Source organism: Peromyscus californicus, unplaced genomic scaffold (genome assembly GCF_007827085.1).
Source record: "Peromyscus californicus insignis strain IS unplaced genomic scaffold, ASM782708v3 Scaffold_6__1_contigs__length_162567912, whole genome shotgun sequence".
NCBI lineage: Eukaryota > Metazoa > Chordata > Mammalia > Rodentia > Cricetidae > Peromyscus > Peromyscus californicus.
The window spans coordinates 139,277,613-139,292,960 of NW_026294584.1; the positions used below are offsets into that span (position 1 = coordinate 139,277,613).

At 52.2% G+C, this 15,348-nt stretch overlaps 1 protein-coding gene across 4 annotated transcripts in view; it reads left to right on the plus strand.

The window, feature by feature from the left end:
• Nucleotides 1–3,547: 3,547 nt before the first annotated feature.
• Nucleotides 3,548–15,348, plus strand: part of Tnfrsf1a (TNF receptor superfamily member 1A) — an 87,368-nt gene continuing 75,567 nt past the window's right edge. For 3 of the 4 annotated variants that reach the window (XR_008214472.1, XM_052721059.1, XM_052721060.1), the window contains exons 1-7: nucleotides 3,548–3,893; nucleotides 11,204–11,357; nucleotides 11,504–11,632; nucleotides 11,904–12,053; nucleotides 12,280–12,358; nucleotides 14,988–15,061; nucleotides 15,161–15,274. Coding sequence is in view for 3 of the 4 variants with exons in the window: in XM_052721059.1 (XP_052577019.1) it covers nucleotides 3,855–3,893; nucleotides 11,204–11,357; nucleotides 11,504–11,632; nucleotides 11,904–12,053; nucleotides 12,280–12,358; nucleotides 14,988–15,061; nucleotides 15,161–15,274 (739 nt within the window). In the remaining variant the exon portion in view is untranslated. Of the gene's footprint in view, nucleotides 3,894–9,874; nucleotides 10,052–11,203; nucleotides 11,358–11,503; nucleotides 11,633–11,903; nucleotides 12,054–12,279; nucleotides 12,359–14,987; nucleotides 15,062–15,160; nucleotides 15,275–15,348 lie in introns of those variants that run through there. The other variant, XM_052721061.1, reaches the window with a different exon arrangement.

Below are 15,348 nucleotides of genomic sequence, written 5' to 3' on the forward strand. Positions count from 1 at the left end.
AAAAGGGCCCACTTCTCTTCATTTGCCTTATCAGCCTTAGAGGTGGCGTGGTTACGCTGGATTGGAGCCCTCACAGTGGCACCTGGAACCAGGCCCTCCTCACTGATTCATCTGGTCCGTCTGTAAGGTGGGGTACAGACTGTGGCCAGGGCTCGCGTCACAGGGACTTGGAGCCCAGTGCCCTTTGGAATCAGTGTACACGTGCATGTGTGAGGCAGGCCATGTCTCCTCGGGGGTGGGGGAGTGTTAGCTGAGGCTCTTCCATCCTTTGGTCTGCCTTCCCTACCTACCAGCTCCAGTCCCCTGTTCTGCCTACTGTCACATTTTCTTTCCTTCCTTCCTTCCTTCCTTCCTTCCTTCCTTCCTTCCTTCCTTCCTTCCTCCCTCCCTCCCTTCCTTCCTTCCTTCTTTCCTTTCTTTTTTTTTAAAGTAGGGTATTTTTCTTTCTTTCTTTTTTTTTAATTCATGTATATGAGTGTTTTGCCTGAATGTATGAATGAATACTACATGCAAGCCTGGTGCCCACAGAGGTCAGAAGAAGACTCCAGATCCCCTGGAACTAGAGTTATAGGTGGTTGTAAGCCACTTTGTGGGTTCTGGGAACTGAACCCTGGTCCTCTACAGAACAACAATTTCTCTTAACCACTGAGCCATCTCTCCAGCTCCTTTTCTGTATTTTTTTTTTTTTAATTTTAAGATTTACTGGTTTTGGCCTGGCAGTAGTGGTGCACACCTTTGAACCCCAGCACTCGGGAGGCAGAAGCAGGAGAATCTCTGTAAGTTCAAGGCCAGCCTGGTCTACAGAGTAAGTCCCAGGACAGACTCCAAAGCTACACAGAGAAACCTTGTCTCGAAAAACCAAACGGGGGTGGGGGAGATTTACCATTTTTATCTTGTGTGCATAGCTGTTTTGCCTGTTTGTATGTCTGTGCACCCCATGCACACCTGAGCCAGAAGAGGGTATCTGATCCTTTGGAATTAGAGTCACCAACAGTTATAAGCTGCTGTGTAGGTGCTGGGAACCCATCTCTGATCCTCTGTGAGAGCAGCAAGTGCTTTTAACTGTGGCCTCTCCAGCCCCAGCCATCACTCTTTCCATTCCTGTGCTCACAGTCTTATTTGTTTGGTTTTTTGAGACAGGGTTTCTCTATGTAACAGCTCTGGCTGTCCTGGAACTTGCTCTGTAGACCAGGTTGGCCTGGAACTCACAGAGGTCTGCCTGCCTCTGTCTCTGCCTCCCGAGTGATGGGATTATAGGTGTTTGACACCATTGGCTTTGTGGTCTTTTTTTTATTCTTATCTCCTCCGTAAACCTAGCTGGCTTTTCTCACCCTCAGGTTCACAGGTTCTTACCCTTTTCTCTGGAACTGAGCTGGAGGGAGCATTTTAGTACTGCATTGTCTCAAAACTCCAAATGTACTGAGAAAAAGCAGCATGTATCCTAAGCCATGAAGGAAATTCCCCGCTTGTGCCAGGCTCTGACTAATGATGGCTTTGGCAGTTTGCACAGACAATTAAAAATTCCTTGTAATGTTAAACATGGGACCTTGAAGTTGTTATGCATTATTAATACAAATTATTGATATTGTATGATACTTAACATGTGGCAACACTTGCTAATATTCCATATGAATCTAACCACCAAACCAGCCCTGGAGATGTGTCAGTGTGTTTCTTGTCTATTTTAATGTGTGTGTGTGTGTGTGTGCGCACATGAACGTGTATGCTGGTGATAGTTTAGGGCCTCGCTTGTGCTAGGCAAGCACTCCACCACTGAATTACACCTTGAGGCACCCCCTCCCATTTACTTATCCTAGCTTGTTCACATTGAAAACTGGCTAGTCTATGGAGGACGAAAAGTTTCTGTGCCCGGATAAGCCTCTCCGCCGACACAGTAATCCAAATCAGACCGAATTAGAAAATGCCCTGGTTTAATGGGTAAAGCATTCCTGAGTGGTTCTCCGGGCCCCTAGAGAGGAGATGGGAGAAACCAAAAAACCATGGGTCTGTTTTCTGGGGTGCAGTTTAAATACCCTATAGGAGTGGTTTTGAGCATCTCTGGGGGGAAGAGCCGTGTTTGGAGGGGCTATCTGAGGAGCAGGGTCTGGGCAGAGAGGTGGGACTTCCACTAGAACATTCCAGACTCTTTGGTTATATGGATGCCAGGGTGCCAAAAGTTTCCACCAGAACAGAGGGAAGTGGGCCTCTAGCAGTGGGGACACCTCCAGCTGCTCTTCAGGGGTTTTGCCTTGGGGATTACAGTGGAGAGGAGAGGAGACATCAGGGTGGGCATGCTGGAGGCTGAAGGCCAGCCGTGGTTCACAGGGAGAAGGGCCAGGAGCTCTGGTTTCAAGCCCCCAAGCCCTAGGCCCCCATTCCTGCATTCTCCTTGCATGTCCCACAGTCTCAGCTGCTGGAGGACCTCAGACTGAACTGGCATACATAAAGAAGGTCACTAAATCTCAAGGCACTTGAGTGAATAGAATCCCAGTGCTGACGGGTTCACCTGGGAGAAGACCTCCATAAATGGGGATAGCAGAAGGTGTCCACCCCTACTAAGGGGTGCCAGTCAAAAGGTGAGGTCTCACTCAAAGGGGGGGGGACAGCGTGGCCTTATAATAGTAACCAGGAATCTGAGTTCTTTGTGCTCTGCCTCCCAGCATGCAGTGTCTTTTTCCTTAGCTGCAGAATGTGGTAGCCAGCTCTGGGTCAGTCCCAATGGATGCATCCGAATATCTAGAGCTGGGTGTGGTGGGGCACACCTGTAATCCCAGCATGTAGGAGGCGGGAAGATCAGAAGTACAAGGCCAGTCTCAGCTAATGAGTTTGAGGCCAGCCTGGGCTAAATGAAACCCTATTTCAACTAAGACAAAATAGTGTGTTTGGGAAAAGGGCCCTGGGAACCCTTCACAACCGGAAGCATCTTTACAGACACGTCTACTGAATCTTCATGTCACCTCTTCCCTATGTGAGGGCAAGCATTTTTCACTCACTGAATAACGGGGGAGCCAACCAAGGCTTGGGGGCGGGGGCTGTCACACACACACACACACACACACACACACACACTGTTGGTGGCAGAGCCATGGTGGGAACCCATCTGGAAGGGACCGCAGGGTGGAAAACTAGATTTGGTTTTCTTCCCCGGTTTGGGCTGGATGGGTAAATGTCCCTGAGATTAGAGGGAACCCTGGAGCGAAGGGAGCGCCGCTGAGGGACACCGAGTGCTCACCGTGCACCAGGTACTGCCCTCCCTCAATAACTCCTGTCTACCGTCCCACGAGACAGGCTACCTTCATTCTGTGAATTTGAGAACAGGCTTGGAGGGCTTAGTGCACGGGTCTGAGCTCACCCACCTAAGAAGCAGAGGAGTCTGAACTGGAACTCGGTGAATTTAACTCTCAAACTCTAGGTGTTCCCAGTTGATTTTAAGTGGGTTTGGGGCGCCAGGCTGTGGGAGCCAGGCTACAAAGCGTTAAAAGAACCTTGGCCCTCTCCTCTCTCCTCCTGGTTCCCTCCTCCTTCGCCGCTCCCCAGGCTCTTCCGGTCCCGCTCTTGCAACACCACCCCCGCCACTCTCCCTTCCCCTCCTACCTCCTCTCTCCTCTCAGCTTTAATTTTCTCCGAGTTTTCTGAACTCTGGCTCCTGATCGGGCCTCCTGGGTTCGACGTCCTGGAGGACCGTACCCTGGTCTGTATCTACACCCTCGACTTTCAGCTTCCCTAACCTGAGGCCCCGGTTGCCATTGCCCGGGCCACCTGCTCCGATCGTCTGACTTCATTCACCAGCGTTGCCAGTTGCTACACTGTCCCCCAGCCCCAATGGGGGAGTGAGAGGCCACTGCCGGCCGGACATGGGTCTCCCCACCGTGCCTGGCCTGCTGCTGTCACTGGTGAGACGGGGGACAGGAGGGAAGGGTGGGTTGCTGGCGAGGGAGGCCTGGCAGGAGTGGGCATGTACCAGGGGTAGGGGTTGGCGGCGTGGAGGACTTCTCCGCTGCCTCAGTTTGCCTAGGCTTGCTGTGCCTCACCCGGGGCTGCCCGCAGAGGCCGAAGGAAATCCGAGAGAAATCAGAGAGGGAGAAAGTTACCACAAGCCAAGCCCCCAAGGCCGGGGCCTGACAGCCGAGGTGGCTCGAGGTGGCTCGCTGGTCCTGGAGTGTATTGGGCTGTAGGGGGGCCAGCTGTGAGGCCCCTGGAATTAGGCGGAGCAGCCCCGTTTCTCTGGCAGTAGTCGAACAGCGTGGGTCAGGGTGCTGGAAGACTGGATCGAAGGAGGGGGATCAGTTGGGGACAAGTTTGGGATCGCGTGCTTGGGAGTGAACCAGGAAACTGGATAAAGCTGGGCAGCCGGCCCAGACTCCTTCCCCGAGACAGCCTTTGCCTTTCTGCTCCCAGGTCTGCTTCCAGACAAGAGGTCTCCATTGACCTCACCCTCCTTAGGTAGCTAACACCTCCTTTATCTAGGCAGTGTGTCCTCCAGCCCCCTCCCCACAGACCTAAAAGACAATCTCATGGTTTCTAATTCCACAGTTCAGATTGGGGAAGTTGGTGGCAGTTTGTTTTCGTCACTGGAAAAATGTCCTTTTCTCTGACTTGGGCCTCGTTTTCGAGTTTCCTTGATTTCTGTCTACGTGCTTATCATCATTCTGTGGAGATCCTCAGAACTGGGGCTCCCTGGCTGTCTGTCCTACCTGGACGGTGTCTCTGAGGCCCGCCTCCTTCTCCATGCCTTTTCTTTTTCCAATCTTTCTTTCCTCATGGAGCTCCTTCCTGTCCAGTCCATTCCCTCTTCTTCCGAAACCAGTGTTTCCAGGACCCTGGACTCCTCCAGTCTGCGTGGTCTCACATCTTTTCATCCCCGCCTCCTGTCTCCCAGTCTCAGCTCATGACCCTTGTCAAGACTGCTCCTTCTGGGTCTACACCCATCAACCAGCTTCCCCATCCACTTATCTCTGTTCTCTCTGGGGCTGGATCACCGGGATTTAAGGCTCAGTTCAGCACCCTGACCTGCATGAACTCGGTCATGTGATGTGACTCCCCCCAGGCTTTGTTTCTCTGTTTCCAAAATGGCCATAATGATCACTACCTCATACTCGTTATGTTAAGGTTAACTAGATGGATGCATGTTAACTATTCAGTGTGTTAATCTCTTACTCCATGCTAAGCCCTTTTTCAGCTGTTAGGATTAGAGGTGAATGAAGTCCCTGAGGTCAAGTTGATGGTCCTGAAGGGAAATAGAACGCAGCAAGCAGAAAGGACTTAGTGAGTGCTCAGTGTCTGTTTTCTCCTCACTAGCAGTGTTAATAGTCACTACTCAATGGCTGCCAGGGCTTGAGAAAGTAAAAATAGCCTGGCTAGGTAGAGGAGAGGTCCGGATCCAGTTGTGGAGGCCCAGGTAGGGATGGGGCGCTATGAACAGAAGCAGAGCCTGAAGACAAGGGATGACAGAAGGCAGGTGAAGTCTACATAGGGCTGTCCACTGCCTCGTTGGTACTGAGCACAGCACCTATGAGGTGTCTGAGTGATCAGGAGGCGCTGGGGTCATGAGGGAGCAATGTATATGGCAGGGCTGTGACAAGGTCAACACGACCTTGTTACTCTCAAAGAGTTTAAATATAGGAGTCAAAATGACTTTAGAACAGGCTGGAGGAAAAGATACGCCAGGGCCTTGTGAAGTAGTGTCCTGGAGGCGGAACTGGGGGAGGGGGTTGGGCCCCAGGCCAACTGTCTTTTCTTGCTTACTGGTCTTTGCCTGTCTGCTGGGCTGAGCTTGCCTGCGTAGATCTTTGGCTCACGGAGAGCTCTTGAGAGCATGAGCTGTGTCCCACCCACCCTGGCATCTCCAGCACCCATGAGGATCCTGGAACGGAGGCCTTGACACTTGCCTGATGGCTGAATCAATTAAGGAGCAAGAGATTGGTCAGATGGGACCAGGGAGGGAGTGTTACATAGGAAAAAAGACTTGGAGCTGGCATCTGAAGCCAGGAGGGAGGGCAGAGGAGTTGGGAGCCTGGCTTCAGGGAATGGAGAGATGGGATTTTTTTTTTTTTAAAGATTTATTTATTTATTATGTATACAGCATGTATGACTGCAGGCCAGAAGAGGGCACCAGATCTCATTACAGATGGTTGTGAGTCACCATGTGGTTGCTGGGAATTGAACTCAGGACCTTTGGAAGAGCAGTCAGTGCTCTTAACCTCTGAGCCATCTCTCCAGCTCCGAGAGATGGGATTTTATGTTGAAGGTGGTCATTACTGGAGCTGAGCACCTCAGCTGGGGGTGGAGTAGCCAAGGTGAGGAGTGTGACAATGTGACACTGGGCACTCGTAAGTGTGTGAAGAAGAACCCTGAGCCAGTCAAGATGGCGCATGCCTGACATCCTAGAACGGGAGATGGAGGGGGAGATCAGTTCAAGGCCAGTTTGGGTTACACAGAGAGCTTGAGGCCAGCCTGGACTACATGAGACCATGTCGTAAAAAATAACCAAACAGGAAAAAAAAAATCCTGCATAAGGACCCAGGTGGAGGCCTGCTTCCCTCCCTCCCCCACCCCTCGCTTCCTTATTTATTCTCCAAGCATCTATTCTGTCCAGACTGTGTTCCAAATAGCAGTGAGGGGGCTGGAGAGATGGCTCAGAGGTTAAGAGCACTGATTGTTCTTCCAGAGGGACCCGGGTTCAGTTCCCAAATAGCAGTGAGTTATCTCTGACACATGTGCCCAGGGAAAGATTGATCCATGGAAATCATGTTTGAAGTCAGGCCCTGCAGGTGCAGAGGGAGATCCACACCCCAGTGGTACAAGTTGGAGCTTGAATGCAAATAAGAAAGTCTGTAGGTAGCTTCAGCCCCAGCAGAGGTTTGAGGTAGATGCATCACTGAGCCAGAAGGTTGATGCCAGCCTGGGCAACATAGTGAGACCCTGAGACCCCGCTGTGGAGTAGACAGAAGGAAGGCAGCGGCAGTCTCAATAGTCCAGGTGTGGGGCAACCAGAGGACACAGAGGGGTAGGGAGTTTACAGGAGAAGGGCCTGGGTGACCGTGAGGGCTTTGGCAGTTTTCAGCGTTGGAACCTAGAAGTTGGTGGTGTGACATGGGTCTAGGCAAGCAGACTGGTGAGTTCTGTCGGCGGGGGTGGGGGGGGGAGATGGGGGGCAGGTTAAGTAGGTCAGTGACTGGCCAAGTGGAAGTATGGTTGAACTGACTGGAGCATCAGTTCTCAGCTTTTCTTCTGGCTGCTTCCAGCTGCACTGACTCGTCAGCTGGGCGCAGAAAGAGAGGAGCACATGGCAGAATCGTGCACAAAAGGACCTGTGCACAAATGCATGAGTGTGGAAGTGAGTGGACCATTTTGAAAATGTCTCTCGGAGACAAGTGTGTCTCCGTGGCAGGAGGGATGCTTCTTCCCTACATCCTTGAAGGTATTACTGGCTCTGTCTGGGATGGAAGGCACCTTAGTCTGTCCCTCTAGTTCTGCAGGCCCGGATCTGGGTGATGAGACCAAGACATTGTCTGATCTCTTAGCTCAGAGGCTTTGTGGTCTGTTTGGGGAGATCATATCTCTTCATTTGAAATAACCAGCTTCTGATAAGAGCCCTGAGTAGATATGGACAGTTCATGATATTCAACACCAACAGGTGACTGGGTATCCAAAGAGCTTGGGTGGGGAAACATGAGTCATTAGTGGGGGCTTGGTGGGTGGGTGGGAGGTAGAATTTTGACAGAGCTCTCAGAGGAGGCCACGCCAATGAGTTCTTCACCCCACAGGTCTTGACATTATATGGAACAAACACATTTTAACGTAATGAACACGTGAATGCGGGGGACGGGCCTAGCGAGTGGGTCCCCCAAAAGGTGGCTGGGTCAAAGATTGACCACAGGGTCCACCTCGGCTTTTTTGCCCTATGTGCAGCCCCAGCACAGGAAGTCACACCTTAAAGCCTCCCAGGCGGAAGCTGAGGAGTAGTTAGAGACCGATGTACCACTCTCTCAAGCATCTTTCTACAGGCACCCTCAGCTTCCTGCCCCTCCTCTGCTCCAGGCAAAGGCCTTGGGGTTTAGCTCAGGACTTCGGATTTAGCTCCCATACACTGAGGTTTGCCTCATAATGCAACCGTTAGTAGGGCTGCTGGGTGCCTACTCAGAGAACCAGGGCCCTGGATTCCCTGGAGCGTGTGGGATACAGTATCCGTTTGCTTCCGGCTCTCTTGTTTGTTTGTTTGTTTGTTTTTGTTCTTTGAGACAGGGTTTCTCTGTGCAGCCCTGGCTGTCCTGGAACTCTGTCGCTCTGTAGACCAGGCTGGCCTCTCAGTGCTGGGATTAAGGCCAGACTCTCTTCATCCCTTCTAGCCTTAAGAGGCCTACTAGGTTATGAAGCCTTAGAGCTGGCCCTGTTTCTAAAGGATGGTCTCCGGAGCCCCCAAACCCAATGCAACTGGCCAGAAGCAGGCAGGCTGTGGGAGTGTGGTGGACGAGGGTGGGAGGGCGTCCTGGTTTTGTTTCTTGCTGGCACTGGGGAGTGTCAGGGGGCTGGCAGGAAAGCCTGGGGAGCCAGGGAGCAGGGATCCTGGGACAGGGTTTATCTACTGAAGACTTGTTTAATTTTTGATGAGGCATCAGGGCAAGTCCCAATCTAAAGGAAGGATGTTGGGGGAGGGGGGGAAGAGGGGAGAGGGCCTGTCTTCTGGGAGGAGCCTACTGACCTGGTGGGGGAAGCCAGGGGTCAGGAAGACTTCCCTTTGGGATAAAATGGAAAAAAGGAAGCATTTCCCCGAAATCTGTGGGCCCAGTGGGACAGGGGTCCGTTGCCTGGCTCTTTTTAAGGGAAAAAGGATAAAGAGCCCTGAGTGGGGGTGGGAAACAGACTGCTCACCGTGAAGGGAGGAGGTGGGGTTCTACTTGCCAGCTGGGCTTTTCTTTCTGCTGACTCACAGCCCTTGAAGAGCTGGGGAAGCTGCAGTTCCCTGTCCACTGTCCTAGGTCCCCCTCCCTCCCTGGCCTGAGTCACTGGGGCGGAGCTGCTGGGAACAGATATCCCTTTCCCGGATTTGTCTTAACCCCCAGAGTTCTGGAAAGGGAGGAACACATGACCAGAGAAACCGGGCTCCTTCTCTGGAGGCTCATCTGTCATCACTGGCGGAGATGTCCTTCCAAGGCTGTTCTTGGCCTGGAACCCACCTCTACCTCTTCCTGACGCTACCTTGGCCTGTTGGCTTTGCTTCAAGTTCTCTGCTGGGGTTGGAGGTGCCATTGACCTTAGGTGCTCCAAACATTTCTTCTTCGAGGAAAGGAACCACACTTTCATGATTGGGAAGTTCTTATCATAACTAATCCTTCCTGTCACTCTGGAAGCCTCTGCCCTCTATGTGTGGGGGGTGCACCCCTGCCTGAGAGATTGCCTGATGTGCTGTGTGTGGCTTCTTGGGTCAATCTCTGGCTGAGGCCCAGGCTTCCTGACCCGTGCAGCTGCAGCTGCTGCAGTAGCACTTGGAGTAACAGCAGCTGCCAGGTTGCACCTCCTTCCAAAAGAGCTGTGGAGGCTGCAGGGCCTTGAAGACAGCTTGAGTCTAGACAGCTAGCGCTCCTGTCCTGAATGTGATCTGATTGGTCCATTGCTCCTGCATCTGTGACACGTCTTGATGACGTCCTCTCCCTTTGCTCGAAGTGGCTCGTAGCAGGGGGTGGGGTGGGAAGGAAGAAAGCATGAAGGTTGAGGGAAACCCAAGTTGGGAGAGATCAAAGAGCAAGGTCTGAACTGAAGCTGAGATGACTTCTGGCTCTGCTGTCTCCACGCTGAAGTTCTTTACATACAGGAAAACTGTTTAGCTGCTGGGAGCTTTGCCAAGGTTATTAAAGCCGCTGTCTAGAACGTCCTGCTTGCCCGCGGGCTTTGGAACTCCTGGCATATCCTCAGCTCCTGGTTTGCTGGTCTTCTCGAGTCAGATGACCAGCCTCTGGCCGACGCTTGTCCTCGACCCACGTGTCTTTGCTCATCCCTGAACATTCCCGCCTGCCTTCCCTCTCCATTTGTCCTTGCCAGCCCGAGCTGCAGTGTAAGTTTGGCTGTGGGAGGCACGGGCTGCGAGGGCAGCTGCTGAGCAAGATTTGAAACAAATATCTAGAATTCGTGACTGAGTGTGTGGCTCAGGGCACGTGTGAGGTTCTTGGCTTCATCCCCGGCTGCCGCCCCTCTCCCCGCTCCCCCGCCAGGGACATCCCCACACATGCATGCACGTGATCATGCACAGAGCTCCTCCTTTTGTTCCTGCCCACTCCCAGGAATGGTGCTTGCAAGAACTTCATCCACCTGTGTCCCCAGCTGATTTTGTGTATGTGTGCATGCATACAGGTGTGGGTTCCTATCCCGCTGTGTCAACTTCAGGTGTTTTCCTCGGATACCATTCACCTTGTGTTTTGAGACAGAGTCTCTCACTGGGACCGGGGCTCACTGATTCAGCCAGGCTAGACTGCCCAAAGAGCTTCGGGGAGCTGTTTGTGTCCTCTCCATCACTGGGATTACAAGCCCATTCGACTGTGCCTGGCTTTATGTGGGTGACGGGGCTTGATCTCAGCTCCTCATGTTTGAGGATGACACTTTCCTGAAGCATCTCCATGGAAGCCCTCCCTACAACTTGATTCCCCCCCCCCCAGCACTTTTTATTAGTGCAATGAAATCCAGAAAGCTTTGCAAATCCTAATGGCTCACCTCTGAAGTGTCCACAAATGGGCACACTGTGACACCCGCACCCAGATATAGAAATGCCAAATGAACTTTAGGACTGTCTGTTGGAAGATAGACAGGCTACAACTGAAACAGCCTGCTAGTTCTGGGTGAAGACACTCCCTGGTGGGGCAGGGGTTATCGCTGAGATTCTGTGTGAGACCCCCGAGTTCCACCTCTAGCCCTGCAAACAATACCAACAGCTAAACATTTCCTTGACAGCTTTCCTGTGATTAGCATTGTGAGCTGCTTCAGAGTAAAATACAGTTAGTGGGGAGGGGGCTGAGACCTAGTTGCCCAGGGTTCTGGAAACAAATACTAGCACACAGAACCAGAGACCAAGACAATCCTAGACTGCACAGTAGACACAGTTTGAGGGAGAATGTTCCTCAGGGGGGATGGGAACTATGGGGGGAGGGCTGTCAATCTGCTGCCTCTATGGCCCCACCCTGACGGCATTTCCACCTTCTGATTTTCCCCCCAGGTGCTCCTGGCTCTGCTGGTGGGGATATACCCCTCAGGGGTCACTGGACTGGTCCCTTCCCTTGGGGAGAGGGAGAAGAGGGATAGTTCGTGTCCCCATGGAAAGTATGCCCACCCTCTGAACAACTCCATCTGTTGTTACAAGTGCCACAAAGGTAAGGGAGTGGGAGCAGTCTTCCTCTGCTTCTTTCTCACGGTCCAGAACCTCGGTCGCTGGGAGTCCCTTCCTTGGCTGCCTCCCCTGGGCTTGGGTTTTGTCCCCCAGTTCTCCACTGCGGCCTAATCCTGACCCCACTCACAGGAACCTACTTGGTGAATGACTGTCCAGAGTCAGGGAAAGAACCAGTCTGCAAGAAGTGTGACAATGGCACCTTTACTGCTTCCGAGAACCACATCAGACAGTGCCTCAGCTGCAAGACATGTCGGGACGGCAAGTCCTGGGAGTGGGCAAGGGGTCAAGAGGGAGCACTCTGAGAGGGCTCGGGAACACGCATGTGTGCACATGGATGTTTGCAAGGGGTTAGGAGTTGAGTCTGCTCGTGGGTATGATGGGAGCATGCGTGCGCACGCCAGCCTGGGTCTGTGTGCACAGGAGTGTTTATGTTACAGAGAAGAGATCAAGGCTCATGGTGAAGAGAGGGAGTCAGGACCTATATGGGAAAAGGGATGAGAGACTCATGACCATTTCCTTCCCTCTTCAGAAATGTTCCAGGTGGAGATTTCTCCTTGCCGGGCAGACAAGGACACTGTGTGTGGCTGTAGGAAGAACCAATTCCAGTACTACTTGAGTGAAAAACTCTTCCGGTGCACTGATTGCAGCCCCTGCTTCAACGGCACCGTGACTATCCCCTGTGAGCACCACTCACCCAAGTCCAGGCCCTCTCCCCTCCTCAGGAGTATCCTGCCTTTCAGGCAGAGGTTTCCACTTCTGTCCCCCCTCCCCATGAGGCAGCCTCTTTTCCTCATTCTCTGGTCTGTGGGTCTGAGCTCCTATGTGGTGCCTTCACCCTGCCCTTCTTCTTCCCTCTGGTCCCCAGAGTGCGGGCACACCTCCTCAGTCCTTCTCTCTTTTCTCAGGTAAGGAGAAGCAGGACACCGTGTGTCGCTGCCACTTAGGATTCTACCGACATGAAAATCAATGTGTCCCTTGCAGCCAGTGAGTATCTATCTGCCAAGTGGTTGGGGAGCTGGGATGGATGAGCAGCTGTAGCTGGATTAATGGAGGCACCCTACAACTGGATGAGAGAAAGGCACTACGTCAAGACATCAGATAGTCCTGTCTCTTTCTCCAGTACGTCAGGGGGTAGGCAATGTGGCTTAGCGGGTGAAGCGCTTGCAGCAAACGTCTGACGGGCTGAGTTCAATCCCTGGGACCCATGTGAAAGGAGAGCACATCAGTTCCAGTCACGCTCTGACTCCACACATGCGCCCTCGCATGCACGCCTCGCCAGTGCTGCGCAGCAGGATGCGAGCACCACCGTGCTCTTTCCTGCACCATTTGGTGTGCCTTACTGTTGACGATACCTTGGGTTTGCATAGGCCTCACCCCTGTGGTGATTCCTCCCCAGTCTCGTTGGCAGACTTCCTCATTCCTATGACTCCACTTGGGCTGTTCTTATACCTTTGCTTCCAGAGAAGCAACTCTGAGACTCTCATAGTTAAACTGACCTGGGGTTAAGTCCCAGCCTACCCATTTCCTGGCTGTGCAACCTTGGGCAAGTTAGTACATCTCCACACCTTACGTTTCTTAACCTTTAGAGTAAGGAGGTGGGGTGGGTGGAAGTGTGGTTCAGTGGTAGAGCACTGGCCTAGCATATTTGAGGCTCTGGGTTGGATCCCAGGATCAAAAAAACCCCAAAACGAAAAACTAGACCAGCAGCCTATGAAACTGTCTGAACCAAAGCTATTTACTTTCCATTTCTTTCCACTCAGTCTCATCTCTAAAGAGCTCATATACCCAATCCCATGTGCTTCCACCCTGACCTCGTGAGGTAGACAAAAAAAGCCTTTCCCTATCTTCAGATTTCTGCTGAGAACTCACAATCTCACATTCCTCTGCTCCGCTCCCCAGTGTGGCTTTCTCACACTCCCCCCCTCCTCCTCCCCGTGACAGCTCTCCGTGGAGGGCTCTCGGGCTGCCCCCGAGATCGACGTTCTAAACCCGCTCATGCCTGTGTGACCTGTCATCTCCAAAGTCAAGTGCTGTAAGCTGTGGTGTCATCAGAGACAAGGCCTTCAGCTTCTTGAATGAGTCATCTTTCTGGGCCTGTGGCTTAACCAGCCTAAAGCACAGGAAGATCTAGTTTATCACGGCTTCATTCATTCGGCTCACGAACGGTGTTCGGCGTTGTGGCTGTTGAGCCTGTGCTGAGGTAGAGCATCGTGATCAGAGCACACTGTGGAGCAAAGCTGCTCATCTCGTAGCAACTGAGAGGCAGAAAGGGTGTGGAGTGGGGTCAGAGGCAAGGCCCCCAGGGACCTAACTTTTACTAGGCCCCATGTCCCAATATGCTGGAGACTGAGCCTTCCACACATAGACCTGGCAGGATGTTCCAGATCCAAACCGTAGGCCTCTCTGTGCTACAGTCCCACCAGCAAACACAATGAGAGTTCACTGACGGAGGCCATCTATCAAGCCCACACCATGTCAGGGATCAGTACTTGACCCTTAGTCCCAGGAGCTAAGAGGTGGCACCATCTCCGTGAGACACTGGCCGTGAAAGTGAAACAGCTTGTTTGTGCCGTGGTACGAGTCAATGCCTGGAATGGATTTTATATTCCGACCATAACTGCCTTTTAAAATTTATTTATTTATTTATTTATTTATTTATTTATTTATTTTTTCAAGACAGGGTTTCTCTGTGGTGCTCTGGTGCCTGTCCTGGATCTCACTCTGTAGCCCAGGCTGGCTCTATCTCCCGAGTGCTGGAATTAAAGGCATGTGCCACCACCGCCCAGCTTTTTTTTTTTTTTTATTTTAAAAATATTGATTGGTTGTGGAATCCAGGCTCTTGAATGATATTCAAGTGTTCTACAATGGAGACACAATAACCTCAGCCCTATCAACCATTTTATTTTATCATTTACAAAGTTCTTTTGTTTTGTTTTGTTTTTGATTCAGGGTTTCACTGTGCAGCTCTGCCTGTCCTGGGACTCACTATGTAGACCAGGCTGGCCTTGAACTCACAGAGATCTGCCTGCCTCAGCCTCCCGAGTGCTGGAATGTGCCACCATAGCTGGCATTTAAAAATACTTTGTAAAAATATTTATTTTCATTTTATGTCTATGAGCGTCTTGCCAGCATGTATGTCTGTGCACCATGTACATGCCTGGTACCCTCAGAGGCCAGAAGAGGGCATCAGATCCACTGGAACTGGAGTTACAGATGGTTGTGAGCTGCCATGTGGGACTATGACTACTTTAAACTTATCAACACAGCCTACTTGCCCGTTATCTCCCCCCCCCACCCCCGCTTTCCTCTCTTGATTCTCTTTCTTGACCGGGTCTCCTGCTGCCCAGGCTGACCCTGACCTTGCTATGTAGCCAAGAGTGACCTTGAACTGTCCTTCTTGCCATTACCGCCCAAGTGCTGAGGCTCCATGCATACCCTAGCACTCCTTTAACTTGGAAAATGAAATGGTTGTATGAGGAACTGTTCCATTCCTCCGCATCAGTTCCCAAGGCAGGTTAAGTCCCACTGTACTAAGAGATAGCAAAAGCAATCGCAGGGGCAAAGAGCTCCCTCCGGCAGCCTTTCTACTCACCAGTATTGTCTCTTCGCTCAGATGCAAGAAAAATCAGGAGTGTTTGAAGTTGTGCCCACTATCTTCACTTAAACCCGACAACACCCAGGACTCAGGTGAGGCGGAATGGCCTGGTGCGCATGCTCACGGGCTGGCTGGCTGACCCCCTAGCCCCTCCCCCTCCTCCCCCTGAGCATCTTCTACTTTGTCTGCAGGTACCGCAGTGCTGCTGCCCCTGGTCATCTTCCTTGGGCTTTGCCTTTTATCCTTCATCTTCATCAGTTTACTGTGCCGCTATCCCCGCTGGAAGCCCAAGGTCTACTCCATCAGTGAGTGTGGGCTGTGTGGGTAAAGGTGTGGGTGGAGCTGCGGGAGCGGGGCGTGCGGTGGCCCCTTTGCTCAT